The sequence below is a fragment of the Emydura macquarii genome, unplaced genomic scaffold, assembly GCF_026122565.2.
Source record: "Emydura macquarii macquarii isolate MOO-44397 ecotype Brisbane River unplaced genomic scaffold, CSIRO-AGI_Emac_v2 contig_3322, whole genome shotgun sequence".
NCBI lineage: Eukaryota > Metazoa > Chordata > Testudines > Chelidae > Emydura > Emydura macquarii.
This window is the reverse complement of record NW_027133459.1, coordinates 356,627-373,634: the sequence shown is the minus strand read 5'-3', so window position 1 is coordinate 373,634 and position 17,008 is coordinate 356,627. Positions and strand designations below refer to the sequence as shown.

The 17,008-nt window shown below is 68.8% G+C and overlaps 1 protein-coding gene across 1 annotated transcript; it reads left to right on the top strand.

Annotated features, from left to right (window-relative positions):
- The first annotated feature begins 357 nt into the window (after nt 1-357).
- ACIN1 (apoptotic chromatin condensation inducer 1) lies at nt 358-15,977 on the top strand. Its single transcript, XM_067533121.1, is given in 19 exon segments — nt 358-522; nt 2,625-2,690; nt 2,968-3,079; nt 3,799-3,893; nt 4,014-4,833; nt 4,836-5,485; nt 6,974-7,159; nt 7,390-7,463; nt 8,096-8,234; nt 11,604-11,649; nt 11,908-12,044; nt 12,331-12,483; nt 12,712-12,859; nt 13,146-13,291; nt 13,626-13,733; nt 13,840-13,947; nt 14,469-14,769; nt 14,875-14,975; nt 15,478-15,977. Coding segments are annotated over 19 exon segments (3,822 nt in total). The 5' UTR covers nt 358-384; the 3' UTR covers nt 15,772-15,977.
- The last annotated feature ends 1,031 nt before the right edge of the window (nt 15,978-17,008 follow it).

Sequence of the window (17,008 nt, the reverse complement as noted above, 5' to 3'; positions counted from 1 at the left end):
AACGTCCGGCGGCTCCCGGAAACCCGAGTCGGTGCCGAAAGATTCCGACGGTTTCCGAGGAGTTACGGACGCAACCGAGAGCTTCTGGACCTCACTTCCGGGTCCCGAGCCGCTACCGGAAGTTCCCGAGGAGTGACGGAAACTCCCGAAGACTACTTCCGGGTTGGCGGCGACGACCGGGTGCGACCCGAAGCCAGACCGGAAACACCCGAAGAGCCGAAGCGTTGACGGAAGGAGCCGAAGGCTTCCGAGGCGGGTCCGAAGGCGCGCGAGGGGCGGCACGGAAGTTGCCGAGCGGCTCCGGAAGCTGCCGAAGCGCGCCCGGAAGGTGCCGAGTGGGCCCGGGCCGGGCGAGGGAGGAGGCCGGCAGCGGCGCCACACAAGATGGCGGACGGGGAGGAGGTGACTCTGGACGGGAGGCCGCTCCAGGCGCTGCGGGTCGCCGACCTGAAGGCGGCCCTGCAGCAGCGCGGCCTGGCCAAGAGCGGCCAGAAGAGCGCGCTCATCAAGCGGCTCCGCGGGGTGAGGCGCGGCGCGCATGCGCGGGGAGACCCCCGCCGCCCGGCCGGGAGAGGGGCCCCGGGCCCTGGGGAGCGACCAGCGCGCATGCGCGGAGGTCCCACCCTCGCACCGGCGGGGGGCGGGGGAACCGGGCGGCGGGGGCTGGGGCGGCCTCCGCGCGGGGCACAGGGGTGGGGGGGCATCGCCGCCAGCGGCGGGGGGCGGGGCTTCGGGGGAGATCCCGCTGCCGCCACCAACGGGGGGGCGGGGCTTGAGGGAGATCCCTCTGCCGCCACCAACGGGGGGGCGGGGCTTGGGGGAGATCCCACTGCCGCCACCAACAGGGGGCGGGGCTTGGGGGAGATCCCACTGCCGCCACCAATGGGGGGGCGGGGCTTGGTGTGGATGTTGTGGTTGAGATACACTGTCGGGTTTGGTTGGAGACCGAATGCTGTGCTGGCCCTGGATGTTAGGTTGTGTTATTGTCGAGTTCCGCGATGGGATCGTGTTGGACAATGAATGTTGAGTTAAGTTCTGTTTGAGATATGTGGTGGCAGTGGGTTAGATGGCAACTGTTGTGTTGGGCATCCAACATTGAATTGAGTTGTTGGGTTACCAGATGGAACTGGATTGGATGGTGGTTGCTGAGTTGGACAGCCGATGTTGGGCTGGGCTGTAGTTGAGTTGGGTGATGGAATCGGGTTAGATGGTGGGGGTTGGGTTGGACAGCCGACATTGAGTTGTAGTTAAGTTGTACAGTGGAATTGGATTGGGTAGTGGTTGTTGAGTTGGACAGCTGACATTGGACTGGGCTGTAGTTGAGTTGGGTGATGGAATCGGGTTAGATGGGGTTGTTGAGTTGGACAGCCGACGTTGGGTTGTAGTTAAGTTGTACAGTGGAATTGGATTGGGTGGTGTTTGTTGCGTTGGACAGCGGACGTTGGGTTGTGTTGTGGTTATGTTGCATGGTGGAAGTGGATCAGGCGGTGGTGATTGTGTTTAGAACATTAGGTTACATATAGTCACCTCATTTGGCTCGAGCGACTAGTCCTGGGGTCATTCCAGCCGGAAATAGAAATTGGCCCTGGCCGCTGGTGTTGTCTTTGACGTCATTTTGTTTGTTTGCAAAGAACGAATCTTCCTCCCAGTGCAGGAGGAATGAAAGGTCAGGAGACGATTCTTTTGCTCACTGTCCCAAGCCTGCCTTCCAGCCAGTTCTGGGCCCAAAAAGCTTTGGCTTCGGCCCACATTTCTGTGCTTCCAGGCGCTCTGCTTGGCTTTCTCTGTCTGTCCTTGTGTCTCTCTCTCACGTGGGCTGCGTCTACTCTTCCAACACCCTGACTCACACACATAGCGTGGTCCTCCGGTGGGTTCATCATCTGGCGGGTGTTGACATGGGCAGCCGGGGGATTGAGGTGGGATGAGTTGTGCTTGGGTGAGTTGCAAGGTAGTTGTTGAGTTGGTTGGACGGGGATGGAGGACCCAGCCTTGGTGGGTTGAGCGTGGCTGACAGACATCGTGGTGGGGTGGTGGCTGTGCCGGGGAGCACGTGGCAGAGGCTGTCCAGAGTTGTGTGGGCCGGTGGCCATTTGGGGCTGTGTGGTTAGGTCTGTGAGATTGTCTTTGGGGGGGTCAGGGGGCAAACGCCGCATGGGTCAGCTCATGGGCGTAGGGTTGAAAGCGTTGAACAAGGGTTGTGGGGTAGGTTAGAGAGGAGACATTGGGTGGGAAGGGGCAAGTCAGCTCTTGGAGGTAAGGTTGGTGGGATGGCTCCTGGGATGGAGGGCTCCCCGTGGCCATGGAAAGGGGTCGCCGGGGTGGGTTTAGCTGGATCGGGTCAGGTCCCACATGAAGGATGTGGTGCTGGAGAGGGACGTCGAGTGGGGCCGGCTGTGGGCGTTCGGGGAGTAGGAAGGTGCCCATTGGTTAAAGGGGAGCCTTGGATGGGATGGCGGGACTGGGCGGAGTCATGCGTGTGGGTTGGTTGGCGGGATGGCAGGCACTCCCTGAGTCGGGCTGAGCCGGGTCGGTGTGGGGCTGGAGGCCGGGCAGGGAGAGGTGGGGCTGGGGGCGCCCGTAGGGCAGCAGGGATCCCTCTCTGAGCTCGGCATCTTTCCGCCCAGGCCCTGATGCTCGAGAACCTCCAGAAGCACTCGACCCTGCACGCCACCTTCCAGCCCAACTCCCAGGTGAGACCCAGTGCGGGCCCCAGGGTGGGGCAGGGCCAGCGGGGGGGCCAACAGCCCTGTGGCTTTCCTTCGTCGCACACCATTAGGCCACATTGAGGACATGGGTATCTGTTCCCGGGTTAGCCCCGCTCTAACTACTAGACCCCACTCCCCTCTCAGATAGAATCCAGGCGTCCTGGCTCCCATCCCCCCCCTGCTCTAACCACTAGACCCTGCTGCCCTCCCAGAGCTGGCTCCCCCTGGAGCCCTGCCCCTCACCCCTCTCGCCCCCCCGCAGATCGGCGAGGAGATGAGCCAGAACAGCTTCATCAAGCAATACTTGGAGAAGCAGCACGAGCTGCTGCAGCAGCGGCTGCAGAGGGAGGCGCGGGAGGCAGCCGAGCTGGAGGGTGAGTGGGGGCGTGGAGGCGTGGCCCGGGCTCTAGCGTGGTGGGGGGCAGTGGGCGCGTCCAATTGGCTGGGACTCTGCTCCCGCCAGCGGCACGGGGCCTCTTTGGCGCCCATGCCACGGCGTGGTGGGAACGGGGGCCTTTGGTGGGTGGGCTGCTGCCTGGTGCTTGTCGGCCTGTTGTGTCTCCCCCAGCCCTTTCTGGGGGTAGAGCGAGTGTCTAGAACAGGTGCTCTAGAACAGGCTCTAGAATAGGCGGGAGCTAGTGGCCTGGCATGGGGCGCTGCAAGGACCCTGGGTCAGGAATTTAGAAACAGCTGGCCCAGTCTAGAATAGGGTGCTGAGACTCGCTCCCGGAGGGGACGTGGGGCCCAGAGCTCTGCTGGGATCTAGAGCTCGCGGGCACGCGTTGGCCCGGGAGCCGAGCACCTCGGACCCGGGGTTCTAGACTGAGATACCTAGAGCGTGGCTTGCCTCTAGGCCATGCGGTGCACACCTGCTCCGAGACCCCGCTCAGCAAGAATGGGGAAGTGGGGTGCAGGGTCTGGAGCAGGGGGGCGAGGTTCTAGATCCGGCACCGGGGGGGGGGGGGTTCACAGCACTGGGCAGGGCCTGCCGGGGGGATCAAGAGGGGGCGGCTCCAGAGCGGCCGGCGGGGAAGGGCTCTCAAGCAGGACACAGGCTGGACCCTGGAGCTGATGGCTCCCTGTCCCTTCCCAGCCTCCGGGAAGAGCCACCCCATCTCCCGGGAGAGGAACGACTCGGACGAGGAGGGCGGCAGGCGGCAGGAGCGCCGCTCCACCCGCGTCAGGCAGGTCAGTGCTGCCGGGGGGTGCCGGGGGGCAGGGCAGGGGGCGGCAGGGGGCGCTGCACCTTGGGGGGCTGGCAGGGGGGCGCCCTCTCTCCTGCTCTCACCAGCTCCCCGTCTCTCCCAGGCCAGAGCCACCAAGCCCCCGGAGGGCACCCCGGCCGTGGGGCTGGAGGAGCGGGAGGCGCCCCCTCGGGGCCGGAGGAGCATGCCACGGCCCGCCCTGAAGCTGGAGGACGAAGAGGAGGACGAAGAGGAGGATGAGGAGGATGAGGAAGAGGAGGAGGACGAGGAGGAAGAGGAGGAAGAGGAGGAGGAAGTGAAGGCTCCAGGAGTGAAGGCAGCTTCCCGGGAGGAGATGCGGGGAGCCTGGCCCCCAGGTCCCCAGGCGAGCAGCTCACCCCAGGAATTCAGGGGGTCCCGGCAAGAGAAGGGGGGACCCACAGCCCCACCACACCAGGGGATGGGGGGGCCCAGATCCACAGGGCCCCAGGAAGTGGAGGGGCCCAGATCCACAGGGCCCCAGGAAGTGGGGGGGCCCAGATTGCCAGCCCCACAGGAGACAGAGGGGCCCCGAGCTCCCGGGCTTCAGCAAAGGGGGGTGACCCTGCCCTCACAACCCCAGGGAAGTGGGGCAGCTCTGGCTCTGGCCCCCCAAAAGAAGGCAGAGCCCAGCCCGCCAGCCCCCCAGAAGAAGGCAGAGCCCAGCCCGCCAGCCCCCCAGAAGAAGGCAGAGCCCAGCCCGCCGGCCCCCCAGATGAAGGCGGAGCCCAGCCCGCCAGCCCCCCAGCAAAAGGCGGAGCCCAGCCCGTCGGCCCCCCAGCAAAAGGCGGAGCCCAGCCTGCCGCCTCCCCAGAAGAGGGTAGAACCCAGCCTGCTGGCCCCCCAGCATAAGACGGAACCCAGCCCGCTGACCCCCCAGAAGACAGGGGACTCTAGCCCGCCGGCCCCCAGAAGAAGGTGGAGCCCAGCCTGCCAGCCCCCCAGCAGATGGGGCAGTCCAGCCCACCAGCCCCCCAGCAGATGGGACAATCCAGCCCACCGGCCCCCCAGCAGATGGGGCAGTCCAGCCCACCGGCCCCCCAGCAGATGGGGCAGTCCAGCCCGCCGGCCCCCCAGCAGATGGGGCAGTCCAGCCCGCCGGCCCCCCAGCAGATGGGGCAGTCCAGCCCACCTGCCCCAGTGCTGGAGGATTCCCTGGAGAAGAAGGGGACAGCTGGGCTCCAGGAAGACAAGGGGGCCCCCCAGGAGGAGGTGGAGGGGCCCCCTGAGATATCACAGGAGGGGGGGATGGCTGCAGCCCCCAGCTCCCCAGCCCCCCCCCAGCTGTCAGAAGGAGAGGCACCAATGCCTCCCCCCAGGGAGGATGAGCCCGCCCCCCCACTGCTGACCAAGGAGGCCCCCCCTACTCAGGAAAGGTCGTCGGGGACCCGCCCAGCGTCGCCTTCCCCCCCTCCCCAGCGCCGGCGGAGGGGGGGCTCCGACTCGGACTCCGACACCGACTCCATCTCCTCCGGGTCCCGCTCCAGCCGCTCCGAGTCGCCCCCCAGGAAGCGGCAGGCCCTGCGCTCCGGTTCCAGCAGCAGCAGCAGCAGAAAGGTGAGCCCCAAGGCCCCGGCCCTGCTTGCCCCAGGAGGTAGAACCCGGCTCCAGGACAGGGCCTGGTTCTGGAGCGCTGGGCCTGTTCCAGACCCAGCATTCAAGTTCTAGAGCCCCTTCCTCGCCACCCATGCATGCTCTAGAACCCAGCTCCATGCCAGGGCATGATTTTGGCGTGCCGGGCCAGTTCTAGACCCCATCTACATCGGCCTCTGCTCCTGGCGTGCTCTAGAACCCAGCTCCATGACAGGGACCTGTTCTGGAACGTAGTCCCATGCCAGGGCCATGTTCTGGAGCACAGGGCCTGTTCCAGGCCCAGCATTTGAGTTCTAGAGCCCCTTCCTGGCCACCACTGCATGCCCTAGAACCTGGCTCTATGCCAGGGCATGGTTCTGGAGTACTGGGCCTGTTCTAGACCCCCTTCTATGTCAGACTCCGCTCCCAGCATGTTCTCAAACCTAGGCTCCATGCCAGGGCCAGGTTCTGGCGTGCCCGGCCTGTTCCACACCCAGTCTTGCTGTTCTAGATCCCAAGCCCAGCACAGACCCACAAGCTGGCCCCTCCCCCCCATACCTTGATCCCTGCCCCCACTACCTGGAGCCCTGAGCTCACTCCAGAGCCAGGTGGGCAAGTCCCAGACCCTGCGGGGCCACCTGCCTCTCCAGGCCTCTGCTGCAGAGTCCATCCGGAGCCCGGTACTAGTGAGCGTGGTGCACTGGGATTGAACATCCATGGGGGGGAGATACTAGAACCGCCCCCCCCCCCCATGCTGCCCAGTTAACGGGGAGGCGGGAACTCAGTGTGAACACGCAGGACTGTGGGATGTGACCCACCTCTGCGCCCAATTCCTCACCTAGCCCCACTCCCGGAACAGCCCGGGCCCGCTTGGCTGGGCTCCGGCATGGGAAAATGCCTCACCAGGGGGGTCACAGCCGTGGGCTAGTGTCCGGGGCGTGTCGGGCGCCCCAGGGCTCCTGATCCACGGGAGCTGGGGGGGGGGGGGGCCAAGCGGGAAGGTCTCCTGGGTCCCGGAGTGCGAAAGAGCCGGGCCAGTTTTCAGGGTGCAGAGGGGCAAACAGGGGGTCCCCGGCGGGACCGGGAGCTGGGAAAGGGGTCCCCGGCGAGGCGGCAGAGGGCGCAGATGAGGGGCAATTCCCCCGGCTCGTGCTGCGCGGAGCCGCCCGCGAGGGGCGACCCAGGGGTCGGCCCCGAAACAGCCCCTGCAATTCCACACCGGGCAGGGCAGCGCGACGCCCGTGGGGACCTGGCTCTGGGGTCCCCCCCCAAGAAAGGGGCTGAGGGCCGGAGAAAGGCCCCAGCCAGGTGGGGCAGGGAGCAGGGGAGACGGCCCCGCTCCGGTGTGAGGGGCTAGAAGGTGCCGGGGGCTCTAGACCCCAGGGACACCCCCAAAGCCCCCACCCCAAGCGCCCTGGCCCGGCCCAGCTCACTAAAGCTCTGTCTGTCTGTCTGTCTGTCCGTCCCACCCAGTCGCGCAGCCCGGACGCTGACCGGGCCGGGCCCCCCACCTCCCCGCGCACCAAAGAGCCCTGCCCGGCCGGGGGGCAGGACGCGCCGCACAGCCCCGGGGCGGAGGGCAGGCTGGGCCCCGCGCCCCCCGCCGCCCCCCACGCCCGCCCCCGCCGCCCGCCCCAGCACGGCCCCGAGTCGCAGCAGGTACGAGAGGGGGCGCCGGGGGGCGGGATCGGGGCAGGGGGTGCCGGGCGGGATCGGGGCCCCCTGACACGGGGCGGGGGGGCGGGGTGGGGGTGCCGGGCGGGATCGGGGCCCCCTGACACGGGGCGGGGGGCGGTGTGGGGGCGCCGGGGGGCGGGATCGGGGTGGGGGGGGCGGGGGTCCCGGGCGGGATCGGGGCCCCTGACACGCGCCTGGCTCTGTCCCCGCAGGGCGGCTCCGCGAGGCCGGGGGGGGGCCCAGCCGGGCCGGGGGGGGCCGGCACGCAGCAGAGGCAGCGGAGGAAGTAAGTGTCCGGGGGCGGGGGGGGGGGGGGGGGGGGGGGCTCGGACGCCTGGGTCCCCGCGTGGAGGGGGTGGGGGAGGGGCGGCTCGGACGCCTGGGTCCCCGCGTGGAGGGGGGAGGGGGCTTGGGGGCGGGGCCGCGGGCGAGCCGGCGCCCCCCCCCCGCGCGGGGGCTGCTGGGTAGCGGTAAGATGGCCGCCCCGCCCGCCCGCCGCTCGCCGCCGCCCCGGCCCGGCCCGCAGCCCTGAGCCGCCCCCGCCCCGCCCCGCCGCGCCATGCCCGGCCCGGCCCGCGGGTGAGCCCCGCCCCCCTGCCCCGCCGGGCCGCGCCGCGCTGGGGGGGGGAGCAGCCGGGGGGCAGGTGCTGGGGGCGCTCCTGCGGCAGATGCAGGCTCTGGGGGGCGGGGAGGGGAGGGGAGGAGAAGGGGGAGTAGGGGGGCGGGGAAGACGGGGCACGCTCTGGGGGGCAGGGGGGTGGGAAAGAGAGGAGAAGGGGGCACATGCTTGGGGGGGCAGGGAGGAGCGGCGGGTGCAGGCACTATGGGGGGCTGGGGGCTTCGGGGGGCAGGGAGGAGCGGCGGGTGCAGTCTGGGGGGCCCGGTGGCTCCCCCCCCAGTGACCCGCTTTCCCCGCAGCAGCCAGCAGCAGCAGGAGGAGGCGCCCATGGAGTTGGAGGCCCAGCAGCCGGGCGCCAGCCCCCCGGCCGGCCCCACCGCCCAGCCCCCCGGCCCCGAGGAGCGCGAGGGGGGCCCCGAGGACGAGGAGAGGAAAGAGGTAGCCTGGTGGGCACCCAGGGCTGGGAGGGGGCAGCGGGGGGGGGTCCCGGGGGCGGCTCAGCCCGCGGGAGGGGCAGGGTGGGGGGCGGGGGTGGGGGGGGCACCAACGGGGAGGACTTCGCTGGCGGAAGCAGGGCAGGTGAGAGGCCTGGGGGTCTGCCCCATCTGGAGTCGCACCGGGGGCTGCCGGCCGACGTGGGGGTGCTCTCCTGGGCCCCCCCCGGCCGTGGGCGGGTTTGGGGAGCCCCGCCGGAGCCAGCCAAGCCTCCCCCCGGCCCTCCCCCCCGTTGGCGGTTTGGGGGTGGCTGGTTCTGCAGCTTGTCGCCTTGTCCCGAGGTCCGTCCGTCCCCCCCCCCGCCCGGGGCCCGGGCCCCCCACCCCCGCTGACCTTCTCTGGACTCCTCTCTTCCGATCCCCGTTTCCGAAGAGCAGCCGGCCCAGCGGGCGCCCGCACGCGCCAGAGGGACGCGGAGAGAGACAGAGAGCGGGCGGGGCCGGGGGCGCGGACCCTGGTGTCCGGGCAGCCTCCGCAGACGCCCGGGCCCTGCTGCTCATGGACCTTGGCCTCCGGGCGGATGGGGCTGGCCCGGGAGCTGGGGGTCGCCCTTGTCCCAGGGCTCCAGCCGGGTGCATTAGCCCTGAGGCCGCCCGCACGGATTGGCTCCAGACCCCCGTGACCCAGCTGGGGGGCTAGCCGTGGGGCCTGCCCCCAAGGGTCCGCTCTGCTGGGACGCTCTGCTGCTCGTGGGACTGGCTCCAGGACCTCCGCTGCCCCCCCGGAGTCTCCTCCGTCCCCCCAGCATTTCCGCTGCCCCCCAAGCATCTCCACTGCTCACAGGACTGCCCCCCCCCGGCGTCTCCTCCGCCCCCCCGGGCTCTCCGCTGCTCACGGGACTTGGCTCCAGGACCTCCGGCCCCCCGGGGTCTCCTCCACCCCGAGTGTCTCCGCTGCTCATAGCACTGGCCCCCGGGTGTCTCCTGCGCCCCCCCGGGGCTCTCTGCAGCTCTCAGAACTGGCTCCAAGGATCTCTGCCCCCTGGGCGTCTCCTCCCCCCGGCGATCTCGGTGCCTCTCAGGACTACGGCAGGACTCCAGCCCCTGGGGCCAAACTGGGGCCCCGCTTGTGGCTCGACCGCTGAGGGGTCCCTGCTGCTCTCCGGACTCGGTTCAAGAACCTTCACCCCGGGGGCAACGTTGCTCTCTGCACTCGCCCCAGTGACCTTCACTACGGGGTCTCGGTGGGTCTCCAGACTCGGATCATGGACTTTCGCCCCGGAGTCTCCCCCGCCCTGGGGACTCCGTGTTTCTGCAGACTCGGATCACGGACCTTCACCCCGGGGTCTCCACTGCCCTCAGCACTTGGTTCAAGGACCTTCGCCCCGGGGGCTCCGTCGCTCTGGGGTCCCCCCTCCCGGCGTCTCCATGTCTCCAGATTCGGCTCAAGGACCTTCGCCCCGGGGGCTTCTCCAGCCCGGTGTCTCCATCTCTCTCCAGACTCGGCTCAAGGACCTTGGAACCGGGGGCTCCAGCGCTCTGGGGTCCCCCCTCCCGGCGTCCCCATGTCTCTCCGGACTCGGTTCAAGGACCTTCACCCCAGGGTCTCCTCCACCCTGGGGTCTCCGTTGCCATCAGCACTTGGTTCAAGGACCTTCGCCCCGGGGACTCGGCTCAAGGACCTTCACCCCGGGGGCTCCGTTGCTCTAGGGTCGCCCCTCCCGGCGTCCCCGTGTCTCTCCGGACTCGGCTGAAGGACTTTCGCCCTGGGTTCTCCTCTGCCCCGGCGTCTCCATGTCTCTCTAGACTCGGCTCAAGGACCTTGGCCCCGGGGGCTCCGTTGCTCTGGGGTCCCCCCTCCCGGGGGCTCCGTGTCTCTGCGGACTCGGTTCAAGGACCCTCACCCCGGGGTCTCCTCCACCCCGGGGGCTCCATGTCTCTCCGGACTCAGCTCAAGGACCTTGGCCCCGGGGTCCCCCTCCCTGCCCCGTGGCTCTCCGGACTCCGCCACGCCCCAGCCCCGGGGGTGCCCGCTCTCTCGGGACTCTCCACCCAGCCCCCCGCCGGCGGGCGGCTCCCGACCACCGCCAGCGCCAGGCGCCTCCGCCACCTTGTCTCTGGCCGCCCCCGCCCCTCCGAACCTGGGAGGGCGCGTTGCGATTGGACCGGCTGTTGCCTAGCTACCCTGGGCACTGCGGTGCGATTGGCCGACGAAGGACGCCCCAGGTGTGAGATGGTACCTGGCGCCTCTGGCAGCACCTTTATTTCTTCTGGTCTCTGGCTCTTTCCGCGCCGAGGGGCGCAGGCGGCTCTGGCTAAGCTCGGACGTGGGCGTTGGGGGGCGGGGTCCCAGTCCCCGGGGGTCCAAGGGTCTGTGGGGCGGCGGGTCCCCGGCTCCCTCTTTGGGGTTTGAGCTCTCCAGGAATAAAGCCGGGGCAGCATGGGGCCTGAGGGAGCGGGGTCTGCGGGCGCACCGTGTGGGGCTGGCAGGGGGCAGCGAGGTCACGGGGGCAGCCTGTGGGGCTGGCAGGGGGCAGTGAGGGAGACTGGGAGCAGCCTGTGGGGCTGGCAGAAGGCAGTGAGGGGAATCAAGGTCAAGGGGGCAGTGAGGGTGATCAAGGTCACGAGCAGCCTGTGAGGCTGGCAGGGGGCAGTGAGGGGGATCAGGGTCACGGGGGCAGCGTGTGGGGCTGTGAGGGGGCAGCAGGGGGATCAGGTTCAAGGGGGCAGCGTGTGGGGCTGGGAGGGGCAGTGAGGGGGATCAAGGTCACGAGCAGCATATGGGGCTGGCAGGGGGCAGCAGGGGGATCAGGTTCAAGGGGGCAGCTTGTGGGGCAGTGGAGGCATTGGAGTCACGGGGGCAGCATGTGGGGCTGGCTGGGGGCAGTGAGGGGGATCGGGATCAAGGGGGCAGCTTGTGGGGCTGGCTGGGGGCAGTGGAGGCATTGGGGTCACAGGGGCAGCGTGTGGGGCTGGCTGGGGGCAGTGGAGGCGTTGGGGTCACGGGGGCAGCGTGTGGGGCTGGCTGGGGGCAGTGGAGGCATTGGGGTCACAGGGGCAGCGTGTGGGGCTGGCTGGGGGCAGTGAGGGGGATCAGGATCAAGGGGGCAGCGTGTGGGGTTGGTGGGGGGGTCACCCCAGGACTCGGAGCCCCAGCCGTGCCCTGTTGCCAGGGCGGGAGGTGGGGGGGACCCGTTATTCCTGGACTGTCTGAGCCTCCCTTGTCTCCAGCCCTTGGCCCCATCTGAGCCGCTTGTGGGCCCCTGCCCCCCCAGTGGGTCTGGGGCCCTGCCCCACGGAGAGATGCTGACCGCCTCCCCCCCCCCCCGTGTGGGGTCTCTCCCCTCCTCTGTCTCGTTCCCTCTCTCCGCAGGCCGGGGCACAGCACAAGGCCTTCAAGAGGAAGATCTCCGTCGTGTGTAAGTCAGGCCCCCCATGTCAGGGGGCTGTGCCCCATGGGTTGGGTGGGGGGCTCATGGGCAGTGGGCATGACCGTGAGGGGTGCTGGGTCCCCCTCCTGGCCCCTGATTGGCTCTCGTGTTCCGAGCTGGGGGGGCATTGTTGGGGGGGCGGGTGTGGGGGTGGGCTCTGGGTCCCCATCCCAAGCTCTGATTGGCTGGTGGGTTGTGTGTGGGGGTGGGCCCAGTGCTGTGCTTTCATTGGCTGTTGGGTTGCAGCGGCCGCCAAGGGGGCAGCGGCAGGGAACAGCGACACGGAGGGCGGCCAATCAGGGGGGCGCAAGCGGCGCTGGGGGGCCAGCACGGCCACCACCCAGAAGAAGCCGTCCATCAGCATCACCACCGAGTCACTCAAGGTACCGCCCCGGACGCCTGGGTCCCTCCCCCGGCCTCTGTCCACCAGGGCCACCTGCCCTGGATGCCTGGGTCCCTCCCCCGGCCTCTGCCCGCCGGTGCCACCAGGCCCGGACGCCTGGGTCCCTTGCCCCGTCTCTCTCCCAGGGGTCCATCCCCACACCCCTCCTGCCCCCGTCACCTGGGTCCCGTTCCTTGTGCTGCTCTCACCCCACTGTGAGGTCGGCGCAGTGAATCCTCCGTGGTGTCCCCGGACGCCTGGGTCCCATCACTGTCCCGTGCCCGCAGAGCCTGATCCCCGACATGAAGCCCGCGGCGGGGCAGGAGGTGGTGGTGGATCTCCATGCCGACGACGCCCGCATCTCGGAGGATGAGGCCGAGCACCACGGCGAGCCGCCCGCCCACGACAAGGGGCTGAAGATCTGCCGGACGGTCACGCAGGTATGGGGCCCGGGTGCCGGAGTCCTTTCCCCCTCCCCTCCCCGGGGGTGGCCCTCCCGGTTGCCAGAGCCCTCTCCTTCCTGCGCAGTCCCTCAGGCTACTGTCCTGAATGCCTGGGTCCCACTGCCCCGTCCCAGTCTTCCCCCAGGAACAGGGTGCACTGGGGCCGCCCAGGGCCCAGCTGCCTGGCTCCCGTTCCCCACACCCCCGCTTGCTCTCCTGTGGCAGGTGGTGCCGGCCGAGGGGCAGGAGAACGGGCAGGGTGAGGAGGAGGAGGAAGAGGAGGAAAAGGAGGCTGAGGAAGAGCAGCCCCAGGCCCCCCAGGTCACAGCAGAATTGGCCCTGCCGCCCCCCGTGGAGCATGAAGTCAAGAAAGGTCGGGAGAAAGGGGATAGACTGGGCTGGGGGGCAGCATGTTGGGCTGAGGGTGAGGCCAGGTTGAACTGGGGGTGTGGGTGGCTGGGCAGGGGGGCAGCATGTGGGGTCGGGGGGTGGGTCACAGGAATCGGGGGGGGGGAGAGAGAGACCAGGGGAGTTTGTTGGGCACGTGGGGGCTGGGTGTCTTCAGTGGGGTCATGGAAGTATTGGGTGGTGGCCAGTCCGGTGTGGGGCTGCGGGATCGGGGGCCCCATGCCGGTCTGACCTCTTTCTGCCCCTTGCAGTGACGCTCAGCGACACCCTGACGCGCCGCTCCATCAGCCAGCAGCGCTCCGGCGTCTCCATCACCATCGATGACCCCGTGCGCACGGCGCAGCTCCCGTCGCCACCCCGGGCCAAGCCCAGCCCCATTGTCCACATCTGCAATCTGGTGAGTGTGTCTGCGGGACCCTGCCTCAGTCAGTGCCTGGGGCTGGGCCATGCCCGGGCCGGTGTCTGCAGGACCCTGCCTCAGTCAGTGCCTGGGGCTGGGCCATGCCCGGCCGGTGTCTGCGGGACCCTGCCTCAGTCAGTGCCTGGGGCTGGGCCATGCCCGGGCCGGTGTCTGCGGGGCCCGGCCACACCCGGCCTCATCTGTTGCCCGAGGTGCTGGGCTTGGCGTGAATGAGGCAGGGGCTCAGGCAGCTCTGGGAAAGAGGACTCCCCCTCCCCACGGCTGAGCCGGCTGCTGGGGTGTTACCCCCATCCCACTCCTCTCCCCCCAGGTGCGGCCCTTCACACTGGGCCAACTGAAGGAGCTGCTTGGCCGGACGGGGACGCTGGTGGAGGAAGCCTTCTGGATCGACAAGATCAAATCGCACTGCTACGTCACGGTGAGTGTGGCTGTCCATCCATCCCTCCCGCTGTCCGTCCCTCCCGCCGGGCCGCCTGCACCGCAGCTGTCCATCCCCGCCCCTGCTCACTCCTCTCTCCCCGCAGTACGCCACGCTGGAGGAGGCCGTGCTGACCCGCAACGCCCTGCACGGCGTAAAATGGCCCCAGTCCAACCCCAAATTCCTCTCTGCCGACTTCGCCGAGCAGGACGAGGTACTGGCTGCCGTGGGTTGGGCGGGGGGCGCAGGGACTGGGTTGGGGGGGCAGGGGGAAGCTGCCCCATCTTGGATCCCCTCCTCCCATTCCCCCCAGCTGGATTTCCACCTGGGGCTGAGGTGGTGTGGGGCTGTGTTCCAGAGTGAGGGGCTGGTCGTGGGGAGTTCGGGGGGTCAGGGCTCTGGGGGTTGTCGGGAAATTTGGGGGTCATGGGGAGTTTGGAGGGAGGGTCAGGGCTCTGGGGGACGTTGGGGCTCAGATCTGGGTCAGGGGGTCCGGGCTCTGGGGGCTGTGGGGGGATTGGGGTTCAGGGCTCGGTCTGGGGGAGTTAGGGTGGTCAGGGCACTGAGGGGTTGTCGGGGAATTTGGGGGTCTGGACTCTGGGGACCATTGGGAGAGTTGGGGCTCGGGGATCTGGGGGAAGTTGGGGGTCACAGCTGGGTCTGGAGGCGCTTGGGGGACATTTGAGGGATCGGGGTGGGCAGCTGGGCCCCCCCTCACCCCCTCTCTCCCCCCAGCTGGACTTCCACCGGGGGCTGCTAGCGGAGCGGGCGGCCGAGGCGCCAGGGGCCCCGGGGCCCGGGCCGGTCGGGGGGCGCGGAACACGGCGGTCGGCCCCCCGGGAGCGCTCACGGGAGCCGGAACGGGCGGCACGGGAGCAGCGGGCGGAGCGGGCGCGGGAGCAGGAGCGGCGGGAGCGCACACGGGCGGAGCGGGAGTGGGACCGCGACAAGGTGCGCGAGGGGCCCCGCTCCAGCTCCCGCGAGCGCCGCCGCAAGGAGCCCCCTAAGGCCAAGGAGAAGAAGGCTGAGAAGAAAGGTAGGGGCGGGGCTTGGGCTGTGGGGGCGGGGCGTGGGCTGAGGGAGCGGGGCGCGGGCTGTGCCCAGCCCCCGCTGACCCCCCCCCCCCTCGTGCCCCCTCCAGAGAAGGCCCCCGAGGAGCCTCCTGCCAAGCTGCTGGACGATCTCTTCCGCAAGACGAAGGCTGCCCCCTGCATCTATTGGCTGCCCCTGACCGACACCCAGGTGAGCCCAGCCCCCCCCCCCCCCCCCGCCTTTTGCGGGAGCCGGTGGCACAAGGGAATTCTTGGGGGGCTCCGAGGCTGGCTGGGGGCTCTCCAGGAGGCACCGGGGTTGGGGGCTCTTCCAGTGACGGGGGGATCGGGACGAGGGCAGGACTGGGGGCTCCCTGGCTGTTGGGGGGGGTATTGGGGCTGGGGGTCCCCCAGAGGGATTAGGAGGTTCCCTAGGTAATGGGGGTAGATCAAGATGGGGGGTTCCCAGGGAAATTGGGGGGTCCCTGTGGGATTGGGGTGGGGGACTCCCAGGGCGATGGGGCGGGGTGGGGCAGGGGGCTCCTAGGGGGAGTGGGGGCTCCCTGGGAGATGGGGGGATTGGGGTGGGGAGCTCCCGGGGGATGGGACGGGCTGGCGGGGGCTTCCCGGGGGATGGGGCGGGACGGGCGGGCGGGGAGTTCCTGGGGGATGGGTGGGGGGCTCCTGGCCCAGCGCTGACCCGTGCCCGGCAGTTCGTGCAGAAGCAGGCGGAGCGGGCGGCCCGGGCGCGAGAGCGTGAGCGGCGCCGCAAGGAGCTGGAGGAGGAGGAGTCGCGCCAACGGGAGCGGAGCCGCCAGGCCGAGCGGGAGAAGCGGCGGGAGCACAGCCGGGAGCGGGGGGCCGGTGGCGGCGGTGGCGGCAGCGGCGGCGCCCCGGGGAGTGCGGGGGGCGCCGAACGGGGGGGCCGCGAGCGCCGTGAAACCAAGAGGCACAGCCGGAGCCGAAGCCGCAGCACCCCAGTGAGGGACCGCGGGGGGCGCCGCTGAGCCCCACGGTGGCCATGGGGGGGGCGGGCCCAGCCCCCCATGCGGCCAGCCTGAGGCCGGGGTGCTGCCGGGTCACTGGATGGGATAATTCCCCTCCCCGCCCCCCCTGGATACTCCGTTAATTTGTATTTTATTTTGGGACAAATGTTTTTTTATTCTGCTGTCGCTGGGAATCGAGAGGAATAAAATCCGGAGTTAGTTTCATACGCGAGGGGTGTGTGTGATTCCTGGGGGGTCCGGGCACCTTGAGCAGGGGGCTCCGTGGGGATTCTACCCCCACTAGAAGCAGCCCCCTGACCCGGAAATGCCGGAAGGAGTGAGCCAGCGCTGGGGGGGGGGAAGTGGGAGCTCAAGGGGCAGTTTTTGCTCCAGCCGCCCGCGTTTCGCACCAAGTTGGCATCTCCCGGCGTCGGGCCCTCAAACCCCGCAAAGCGATGCCGCCCGGCTTAGGCCACATCTGCCGCGTGTCCCCCGTTAGACACGAGGGGCCCCAGCCCTGGATTGTCCAGTTTGTCCTGGATTGTGTGGCCGCTTCCTGACACACACACCCAACGTCTCGCTGCTGTCTTGGACCGGCCTGACCACCTCGGCATTCCAGGGGGAGAAAAGACTCTTTTTAGCAGGTTTTTTCCATCGTTTCCTAGGGCAAAGGCGTGGAGTGAAATCGTGGTGGGCGGCTCCAAGTTCAACGCCTTGTGCATTTCATTTCACGCTCTGCAGACGAATGACGCTGGGATGTGGGACCCCCTTCTGCGAGAGCTGCCTCGTGTTAAAAAACTAGCAAAACTTCAGCATGTTTGGGTCACTTTTTTAATAACTCCCCCCTCCCCCCCCATGGAAAAAAATCTTAAAATTGCAAAGCAAAAAGATTCAGGCTTTTTTTAAACAATTTTTTCCCCCTTTTTCACCTTATTTTAAATACAAAATGGCAGGAGAGTGTCAAAGGAAAGTCGGTTTTTCCCTCCATCTCGCCACACATAACAAAAGCAAGGCAATCCGCGCGTGACGTGTCGGTATTTTCGGGACGCCCTCCCCCCAGTTGAAAATGGCTAAAATGATTTTGGCCCCAGCTTTTATTCCTGTCTCCAACGGAGGCGATTAATTAGTTGAAAAGGAAGAAGCAGCCGCCGGTGGTTCTTCGACTGCTTCCTCGTCTTCATCCCTCTTTCGGGCGCCAGAAGCTTTTCACCCAGGGGTGCCCGTAGGGTCGGCTCCGGAGTTGCATCCTCGGGGCCCC